At 34.2% G+C, this 10,642-nt stretch overlaps 1 protein-coding gene across 1 annotated transcript; it reads right to left on the bottom strand.

The window, feature by feature from the left end:
* Nucleotides 1-2,640: 2,640 nt before the first annotated feature.
* Nucleotides 2,641-3,577, bottom strand: LOC131655292 (peamaclein-like). Its single transcript, XM_058925184.1, has 3 exons — nucleotides 3,382-3,577; nucleotides 3,111-3,197; nucleotides 2,641-3,022 (listed from the first exon to the last, which is right to left on the bottom strand). Exons 2-3 carry the CDS (start codon nucleotides 3,187-3,189, stop codon nucleotides 2,838-2,840), a joined length of 264 nt encoding a protein of 87 aa, XP_058781167.1. The 5' UTR covers nucleotides 3,190-3,197; nucleotides 3,382-3,577; the 3' UTR covers nucleotides 2,641-2,837.
* Nucleotides 3,578-10,642: the final 7,065 nt, after the last annotated feature.

Here is a 10,642-nt window from a genome sequence, read left to right as displayed (position 1 = left end):
ACTGCCTTATAACAGGAATCTTGCTCCCAAGAAAAATCAACAATAACTATGTTATCAAGGATGGCATAATCCCTATTTTACTTCTCACCCAAAACATTCCAACAAATTGGGTGAAATGTTGGAAGCATTCATTAGCGAGTTTTGACAAAAATAGTCTTGTCGATTGAGAAGTCTCAACCAACATGATGGATATGGTTTGGAAGAATCACAAGAGAAGATCTACAAGATTAGGATAACTCTTTCCTCTAAACATGTTTAAATTCTCGAAAAGGACATTCAACAGGTTGCGTCGACAAGGCCATTAGTTATAAACAAGGACTTAGTATCTTCTCTAAGTCAAGAATTCGGTTGGAGATAGAGGCATGTCGACGAGGGATAAATTAAACGTTCTTTAGAAGAAGTTAGTGGTTCTAAGTGGTTACGAATGGAGGATGATGAACGTCTCAACAATTTTTGAAGTCTAATAACGTGGAAGCATTTTAGAGGTATAAATTGCATGTTTCGACAAATGTATCCTTTTGAAGAATAACTGTCAGAGACGGTTATTGTTATATTAGTATAAGTAGCAGGATCATACATTGTAATCAAGGTCGCAAAGTTTCATACATTCTCTATAAAACAGAAGTACCCAACTCACAGAGCAAAATAATTTGTGAGAATCATGTATGGGTCTGCATCCTTTCTTTTCATTACTCCCTCCATTCCTTTTTAAGTGTAGTTTTAGCATAAAGCTCTCCAACCAAGATAGTGGACTGTTAGAATTTTTTTCCCATTCTACCCTCATTTTATTAAATCATTTATTTTCTCTTTCCAAAATAATTACTTATATTGATTTTAATGAACTAAAATTCAGTCATACATTTTCTCTCTCGAGTAATTAGTTTCTTTTTTTCCACAATATTCTCTCCCATGTCATTAAACCATTTACTTTTTCAATTAGTCTAAATCTTGAAAATTTTACATATAAGAACACGTACTCCTCCACTTGTTTCAAGAAAATCCTAAATGAAAAAAAATTCTAGTAGCAAGATGAATCAATTTCCAAATAATACGGTAAACATTTAAATTCCCTTCATGATATTGTTCTAAAACGACACTTAAAAAGAAACGGAGGGAGTATCTTTATGTTTTCTTAAACAAAACATTTTTTGTTGTTGTCTTACATTTCCACTTTTGCTTAATGTCATTTATTTCATTTTACATATTTGTCATTTATCAAGGCTTGTCTTTAATTAAGATTTGTATATATTTTCTCTTTATACAAATACTCTGCATGAATTGCTCCCGAGATTCTTCAAGTTAATCTCACAAGCACAATAAACTCGTGATTGCTTAATAAAAACACCGATAAACAAATTGGCACACCCAATGGGACCATTTTGTGCACATATATTTTTTTTAGAAAAGTAGTGTGTTACGCTCATTCATTTGTTTGTTCTTCATCCATCAAGTGAATATGAGTTTCGAGCGTATATGTATCTGAGGAGTGGCAACAAAAACTTCTTGAAATGTCCCGTCTTGTAAGACTCCGACTTCGGTTGGAGAAAACTCTGCAGTTATAAACCAGATAATGACCTCGACCGGTTCACCAGAAGTGGTGGCCTCGTCACCATAAGTGTCGAGTATACCAACCACTCCTAGAGTTACACAAAATATAGGAGTCCAAATGCCTTATTTCCCTTTAATTTTTATGATGCCCTAAATTGGTAGGGAACAACCATATGACATGCCAACTGCGATGATGGCAAGTTTGTACCCTAGTGCATCGACATATGCTGATAATGCGATGTCGATATCATCCTTTGTCAATCCCTATTTAGCATCAAGGTCCACTATAAATAACCTTGGTCGAATGGGGCAACAACCAAGAGGCTTAGAATACTTTCCTCCAAGTACGCCGCCTTTAACTAATAATTCTCTCTAGTCTACAAGATAGAAAATGGATGAGAGTAACCATGACATGCCTACCTGACAGATGGGCATTGTGTTTAACTCATTGATTGAGAACACAAACCAAAGTTATCAACAATTGGCCCATCAAATGGGTAGGATCACTAACCTTTTTGGTGATATAGCCAACAATGTAAATATAAAAATAAAATATTTTCCAAACTCTTTAACAAAGAATGCCTTTATGTGGTTCACTACATGACCTCCAAATTTCTTATTTAATTGGAATCAACTAGAATAATGGGCATTCCGTGAGAATTTATATATAGGCCAATCTAAGATTAGCCATAAGGAACTAGTCAGTGTAAGGTGAAAGGGTACCGAAACCATTGATGACTATCTCAATAGGTTTAGGACTTTGGAATCAAGGTGTTTCACCAAGTGTTTGAACATGATTTAGTTGAATCGGCAGGAGGGGGAGGGGGTCTCGATTATTCCATTAAGGAAGAAAACTTTCGCAATCGCATAAATCTTTTAAAATATTAATATTGTAAATGACTGAATTGATAAAGCCCTACATTTTTAAAAATCAATTTGAATATTACATCTAAAAAATTTACACAATTTAATTATTTTTAAATATATTATAAATATGATTAAAAAATAGTCTTACAATGTAATGCCAGAATGAAAAATGATTGAATTTATAGGTAAAATGGTTTGAAATGTTGGCCCATAAATAAAATAGCCTTATTTGTTGAGTGAGGTTATGAACTTATTATAATCCTCACATGCTAACATAACATTCAGATAACATAACGAAATTCCCTTACACAACAACATACAACAAATGATACACAATATATATGACATGACATAATAAAGCTTAGAGATACACAAGCAAGTTTTATGGAGTAGAAAGTATAGGAAACATAAATGTGAACAAATTAAGGACATTTTCCTTGTCCCTTTGAGTTCTTCATGTCTCTATAACAAGGACACTCATCTTTGTTACCATAAGTTCCAGATGGCACACAGTTACATTTCTCACAACAGATCCCACAATACTTCAAGCATCTATCCTGCACCGAAGCTTTCGAGCACCTTTCTCCACACCTTGTGTCACAAAAATCTAAATCCACAACATTTCAATACTTAACATAATAAAGCAAATCAATCAAGTAGCATATAAAATAAACAACATGCATAATATGGCTTACCAGAACCAGCTAATGAAACTTCCAATAAAGAGGAAGTGAGGACAAGGCACACAAGGAATATTGCAAACACAGGCTTCATTTTGATTTCTGAGAGTATGGAATAAAAGAAAATAAGTGCTATGTTATATAGAGTTGTGATTTTGTATAACTGGCTATGGGTTGGCTCTCACCAAACCAATGAAAGGAACAATCCTTTAATGAAAATTTAATCTTTAGTACTAGGTTGTGCCGTAGAAGTGTGGGCCAGTTATAAAGGGTGTCCTTATTGTACCTGAATTGATGAATGGTAGGTGAAACGTTAGGAAAATGTTCCTGCTTTAGACTTCATTGCTTCTCAAGTACTCCCTCTTGTAATTCTTTTATGAATAGAATATATAACTTATAAAATTTTTAACATAGTTGCATTTTTAAGATTGAATTTCAACATTGAAAATCTTATTAACCTAGAAAAAATCTTTGTCATATATTTCAAATGGTTTTGGATACTTTATGTGATCTGTTAGTTTAAGCATGCATCTAGTTTTGGTTACAGGTTTAAAATATACTCTTGTTTTGTATTGGTTAACTCATTACTTTACTCTCCCTCTTATTGATATAAATGTAAAATAATTGAAAATATAATTTTTTTTTTTTACCAATGAAAATATGAAGTTATAAATGACAAAAATTGTTGATGTATACTATAGACAAACTTTTCCTAAAAAAGAACGGTTAAATATAACAGATAGCCAAGTTTGCAAGCAGGACACAGCTGGAATGTGATTTTGATATTTTTCATTAAATTGACCTTTAACCACATGTTTTAATATAACAAGGATGCATCATACATGAAAAAGTTCATTTAAAATTTTGTTTTCTCATTTTTTAAAATTAATGTATTTAAATTGACGTTTAATTATTTTACAAACTGAATGGAAAAGTGACAATAAGTTGCACCGACAATTTTTTTTAATGACAAAATTAATCATCTTGCAAATTATATTTATAGATTTAGAATAAATCAAATTGATGTGCATGACTCTTTGAACTCTTTATAAAAACATGTTAATTGGGAGAATATATTTTGGAAATTTCTTTAAACCCACCTCCCAACTTTCTTGGTCACCTTTGGTGAAAAATCATATATACCCTTTATTTCGAAAATGCATTTCCGAAATGCAAGAAAATATTGTTTTCGGAGATGCATCTCCGAAAGCGCTTTTTTTCTTCAAAATTTGTCTTATTTCGGAAATGCATTTCCGAAAACAGCATTTCGGAAGTGCATTTCCGAAATACTGCGCGTTTTGCAGATTTAGCAAAACAACCCCCTCCCCCCAATTCATTTACCATAAATCAACTTCAAACTCAACCCCAAAGAGATTTTTTGCAAATCACTTCCAAGGCTACATCAAAGGCTCCATCTACTTGCTCTACTACATTCAAAAGCTTCTCAATCACTTCAATTTGTAAGTTTTATAATCCTTAGATCCATAATTCAAATGCATGTTAGGGTTGTTAGAAATTGCAAAAATGATATAGGGGTAGGTTGGTAGTGATATTTAGGTTGTTTAGAATCATTATAAGTTGTTTTAATGTTGGATTTTGGGGTCTGCCATGGAAGTTGCAGAAGTGAGCTTCGCAGGGGTGTTTCGGAAGTTCATTTCCAAAAACACCTTCATTCCCAGTTTCGGAAATGAACTTCCGAAGTGGTCCAGAATTTCATTTTTTGTTTTTTCAATTGTTTCGCATTCTTATTGATTTCAATTGTTTTCAGGAACATGACAGACAACCCAGCACGCATCAGACAGGGTAGAGAGACCCAGACTGCGTCGGCTAGACGCGAGCGGGCGGCGCAGCTGGCGTCGACGCAGGGACGGGGACGTGTGCGAGTTCCCGTGAAGATGGACGAGGGTACTTCTGCATCTGGATCGAGGAGTCGTCTGGCTAGGGTATCTTCTTCCCGCCAGCGAGAGAAGGATGAGGAGGAGGCAGTTACATACCACGAGGCGGAGGAGGTACCGGATGTTGACCCTCCACACGTGGAGGAGGATGAGCAGGAGGAGAGCTACCCGAGAGGGCCCAGTGACACTACCTTGCTGATTACCTACCACGAGCACGTCGCTCGGAGTATCTGGGGGGAGAGGTATTTTTTATAATATGCCCGACTTTATTATTTAACCGTTTATTCAACATTTTCTTAACGGTCTAATTAATATACTTTTTATTTGTTTTTGTTGTAACAAGAGAGAGGGACTTTGAAACAGGTGAACCACTCCCAGAAGGTTTTCAGTCTCTTTAAACCGGAGGCTGAGTGGTTTAACGACGCGGTGAGAGCTTCAGGGCTTAGTGGACTGTGCATGACGGGGTATACCACCATGGCATGCAGGGTGCCTTTGTGGAGAGGTGGCACAGGGAGACGTCTTCTTTCCACTTACCGGTTGGGGAGATGACGATCACCTTGCACGATGTGCAGTGTCTTCTCCACTTGCCGACCAGGGGGACGCTGTTGGACCACTCCCGGATCCAGAGGATTGAAGCTAGTGAGTGGATGGCGTTCTATTTGGGTATGGAGCCAGAAGTTGCTGACTTTGAGTGACAGACGACAAATGGGCCTCATACCCGGTTCACCACACTGAAAGCTTATTTCGAGCACCACCTTGTGCAGTATCACCGTGGTTGCGCTCTCCGATGCTGGTACATGTTTGTGGTAGGCGCTGCACTATTTGTGGACAAGAGTGCAAGGTACGTCGACGTGACCTACCTCCGCTATTTCATGGACTTGACTACCGTTCACCAGTGGAACTGGGGGTCAGCTGTTCTGGCATACCTATACCAGAAGCTGAATGAGGCCTCCAACTGGAGGACCAGGCAGTTGACCGGATCCTGCACACTACTTACGGTACGTTTCACTTTAATTGTTTCACATTTATTTATGTTTCGTATTTATTTTTAATACATTATCGTGTTTGTGTTTCAGAGCTGGATCATCTCCTACTTCCCCCGCATCCACAGCTTCCGCGTTGATCCTGAGTACGAAGACGAGATGCCCAGGGCCGCCCGATACGTTCTCCAGAGGGGGAACAATGCAGTGGAACCATACCGTGGGTACCTCGACCGCACGATGCACGATGACATCTGTTGGAGGCCATTCAGCGACTACACCGATGTTGTCCCCTTTGACAGCATCTCGTTATATTCTGGCTGGTTGGCATGCGGGACCAACACCATGGTGCGGTATCTCCCTGAGCGGTGCATGCGGCAGTTTTGATTTGTGTAGATGATACCTAGGTCACCTTTTGAGGCTGCTCCCGACACAGTGACCCAAGTGCAGCTCACTGGCATATTTGAGGATTGAGAGCGTCATGTGGTCCCGGAGGAGTATCGTCGCATTCGGGTCACCCAGGACAGGCACAGTGTGGAGGGGTATGTCACATGGTTCTATCGGGTGTCACATACTCTGACGAGACCCGACGCTCCCGACGCTCCTAGGCCAGCACACGAGGAGATCTTGGAGAACCAGCAGACCGAGGATGACCACGCCATTGATCTTCTGCCGATCTGTCTGCGGATAGAGATGCTTGGGCGGGACGCGTTGGATCGAGGTATCGTTGATCAGGGCGGTCTAGAGGCAGTCGCCGTGATGGAGAGGATCGTCACTGATGCGGGTCGTGCGGCGGCATATAGGCGGCAGAGGAGGTCCCTGGGAGAGAGGGTTAGGCATACCCAGTAGGGGTCCGAGTTTATTTTTTTTGTATTCAGATTATATATTTCGCACACTATGACTCGGTCTGTATATATTATTTGAATTTTATTTATTATATTAGTATTTTACGTTGATATGTCGTTTGTTTTGTTCGGCTTTTCTGTTTTGTATATATTATACGTTTTGTATATCTTTCGTACGGGACTATTAGAAAAAGCATAAAAAAAATAGACTTCTGCATAATTCGGAAATGCACTTCCGAATTACACTAAAATCTGAAAAAAGGTGTATTCGGAAGTGTATCTCCGAAAACACCCCCTATTTGGTGTTTTCGGAGATGCATTTCCGAAGTCTGGGAAATTTAAATAAAAAAAAACTTCAGAAATGCATTTCCGAAGCAGGGGTAAACTGGGGTTTTCACTGGGGGTGACCCCCATAGGGAGGTGGATAAAGAAATTCCCTATATTTTCTCATGTTTGACAACTTTATTTAAAGCTATTTTGAGGCCTTCTTGTCCCACAAGTACTCCTATATATCCAATCATCAATCCCGCATATAGGGAAACCTCACTCAAGTCCACTCAAAGATTTCCCTCATATACACATGTATACCATGACATATGTTGCTATAAGTATTGATCTTCCCTCCAGTGGGTTGGTTAAGAAGTTCATAGATGTCGTTTTTCTTCAAAGATACTCCATACGCCTAAATATATCAACAAAGGTATCTCTAACAAATTCATGTTGATTTTTCGAAATTTAAAAAACCACTTATAATAAAATTTCTTTTCTCTAAAGATATTCAGAGACACGTTTTACAACAAACATGAAAAATCTCATCAATAAAAATAATGAAATTATGAGATCATATTTAAAGATGGTGTGATACTTTACTGGTGACATGTGCGAGCGTATCCCATCAATAAGAATAAAGAAGAAAATCATAAGTATATATTGTTTACAAACACCCAGAAATTGAGTCCGTGTTGTCATTAAAATTTTACTTCCATACTCTAAACACTTCATAAAAGCACTCGTCAAAATATGGTGGACTTTAAGAGAGACTTTGTTCTTGATGACAAAATTGTTAAGGTAAAAAGTTGAAATTTTACCATTAAGACCATCCAAAAATTTGTCATAATCATAATCAATATCACGATTCTGTCAAACTTAAGAGTGGTATTTGAAACCACAAAGGCAAAGAAAACAACCTTTCTTACTGAGTACAAGTTCAACCCCTTAAACATTATCGGTAAAGAGGTCATTCTTTGTAGCCTGTAAGCAATTTTACTTTTACTTTGAAAATAAGTTGCTTTCAAAAATGTAAAAAAGGATGTAAACGACACCTAATCCAAGAATGCTTTAAAGAGTTTCTTTTTGCAACACTTTCTCAATTTTTCAAAAGGAATTTTAAAGTTTCAGTTAACTCAAGGGGCAGCCTTCACAAGGCAGAGTCCTTCAAAGCCGTGTCCATTTTACTAGAGCATATTCAGAAAATAAATAAAATCTTAGAAAATAAATAAAATCTTATTTTGAAAGAATTATAGTATGATATAACTCATTACTACATTATTGATATGTGATATTTGATTTTAATATTATTATCTCTTACTTCCAACCTATTGAATTTGAGATTTTTTTTTTTAATAACCAAGGTTTTAAAAGAAAAATTAAATAAACTAATATTTCAAAAAAAATTAACATATTAATCATGTGGGATGGCGCCTACGTGACAAAAAATTCAAATATGGTTTAGTTGGATAATTTTTTAAAATTATTAGTTTTTTTGGTTTTTTTAAAAAAAAACTTGGTTATTAAATAAAAATATTCTGAATTTGATATTTACATATAATTGGATTGTTTGGATCAATAATTATATGGATAGAATTAGAATTTTATATAACTAATTTATATAAAATCGACTTATAAATTCATAGAATTATAATTTTTATTAAAATTTATTATTTAACTTATCTTTACATAAAGTTTTTAAATATAAACTGTTTTGATTTTAACTCATTTTTATCAGAATCAAATACATTCATTCAAAATTAAATATTTTTACAGCAGAATAAAAAAATAAGTGATAATTGAAAAATTATAATCAATCTAATTCACTTATTTTTAACTTTATTTGATTGATAAAAAATAAAAGAGACTTCAAAAAGTGAAAAAAAGGAAATAAAAAATAACAATATTTTAGTAGTTTAAAACGAAAGAAAATGATGATTGAGAAGACATGTTTTCTTAGCAAAATACATGTCATCTTTATTTTTTGTGTGGCAAAAGACATGTTTACACTTCTTTTAGGATGGTTTAGTCTCTTCTTTGAAATAAAAGAGAAATATTATAATGATACTCATTCTGATTCTTTTTAGTTCTTATAATAATACTAAAATTATTTGTATTAATTTATGTGTCAACTTTAAACCGTCTAGTTACAAAATGAACAATGAGAATATAAGTTTTTTATTTAATAATACAAAAATTTGATATTAAAAGAAGAACTTAACTTGTTTTTTTACATAAAAAATGTCAAATTAATTTTTGAAAGAGTTTACAAAGGACATTTTGGCTCTACAATATCCTTCTCCTTCAGCCACTTCTCTTTTTTTTAAATTTCTTCTTACATCTATATACCTTCTTACAAATCCGCGATAAAATTTCTAAAATACCTTTATATTTTAGATGTGCATCTCTGTAGACACATTTTTCTTTAAAAAAGTGATATCGGATGTGCACATCTGACGATATCTTTTTTTATAGAAAAAAAGGTGTCTTCGAATATGAACATCCGAAATAACCCAACTTTTGGTCTTGGGATTTTTTGGATATACATATCAGAAAAAATTTAATATTTGTTAAAAAATTAAAATCAAAGTAAATCAATTATAATAATAATATAATTAATTGTATTAATCAAAATATATAATTAAATATATACCATTTTAATGAAGATATATAATTAAATATATACTATTTTTACAAAGATATATAATTAATTAAATATTTAACCGCATAATGTTGTGACAAATTAATTTTATAATTTAAAAAAGGTAATTACTTTTATAATTTAACCGCATAAATATTTATCACATATTAAATATATACCATTTAAAAATAATTAATTTTACAATTTTAAAAAAATTTTAACAAATAAATTATTAAAAAATTAAAATTTTATTTAATCTTTTTATTCCTTATTTATAACAATTTGTATTTAAGTTATTCCTTATTAATAATGATTCACTCTAAATATATTATAACTATATTATAAATAAATATTTTTTTAAAATAAAAAATTGGAATATTGAAATACTTCGGATATGCATATCCAAATTAATCAATATCCCAATTTCTTTTGGGAAGGGTTTTTCGGATATGTATATCCGAAAAAAGAGCTGACATTTTAAATCCAACGTTTAAATGAAAAAAAAATTAAAGAGGGGTGATTTCGGATACGCATATCCGAAATCTTTAAAATTAGAATATGAATATCTTCGAAGATGCATCTCCGAAAGATATTTTAGAGTTTTCTGAAGTGTTTTTCACCCTATATGAGTGCACAAATTTTTTTTTTTTACATAATAGCCTTGTTTGCTAAGTTATGGGCCTCAGTATTAGTACTATCAGCCCTATTGATAAAATTAAGATCCCACTACTCAATTCCATTATTGTTCTTTTATTTCCTAATAAAAGTTATCCGTTTGAGTGCAGCCTTATTCTCCAAATGTTCACAATCTTCACCATTTCGAGTGCATTACCGATTTATGGGCTTCCGCATCATAGGATCAGGGTGCCATTTTTTGTTCCAACATATCTCAATAATCATATCACTCTTTCCGTCCATG

This window comes from Vicia villosa, linkage group LG3 (genome assembly GCF_029867415.1).
Source record: "Vicia villosa cultivar HV-30 ecotype Madison, WI linkage group LG3, Vvil1.0, whole genome shotgun sequence".
In the NCBI taxonomy this organism is placed as follows: Eukaryota; Viridiplantae; Streptophyta; class Magnoliopsida; order Fabales; family Fabaceae; genus Vicia; species Vicia villosa.
The sequence above is the reverse complement of the archived record's forward strand: the minus strand, read 5'-3'. Positions and strand labels throughout refer to the sequence as shown.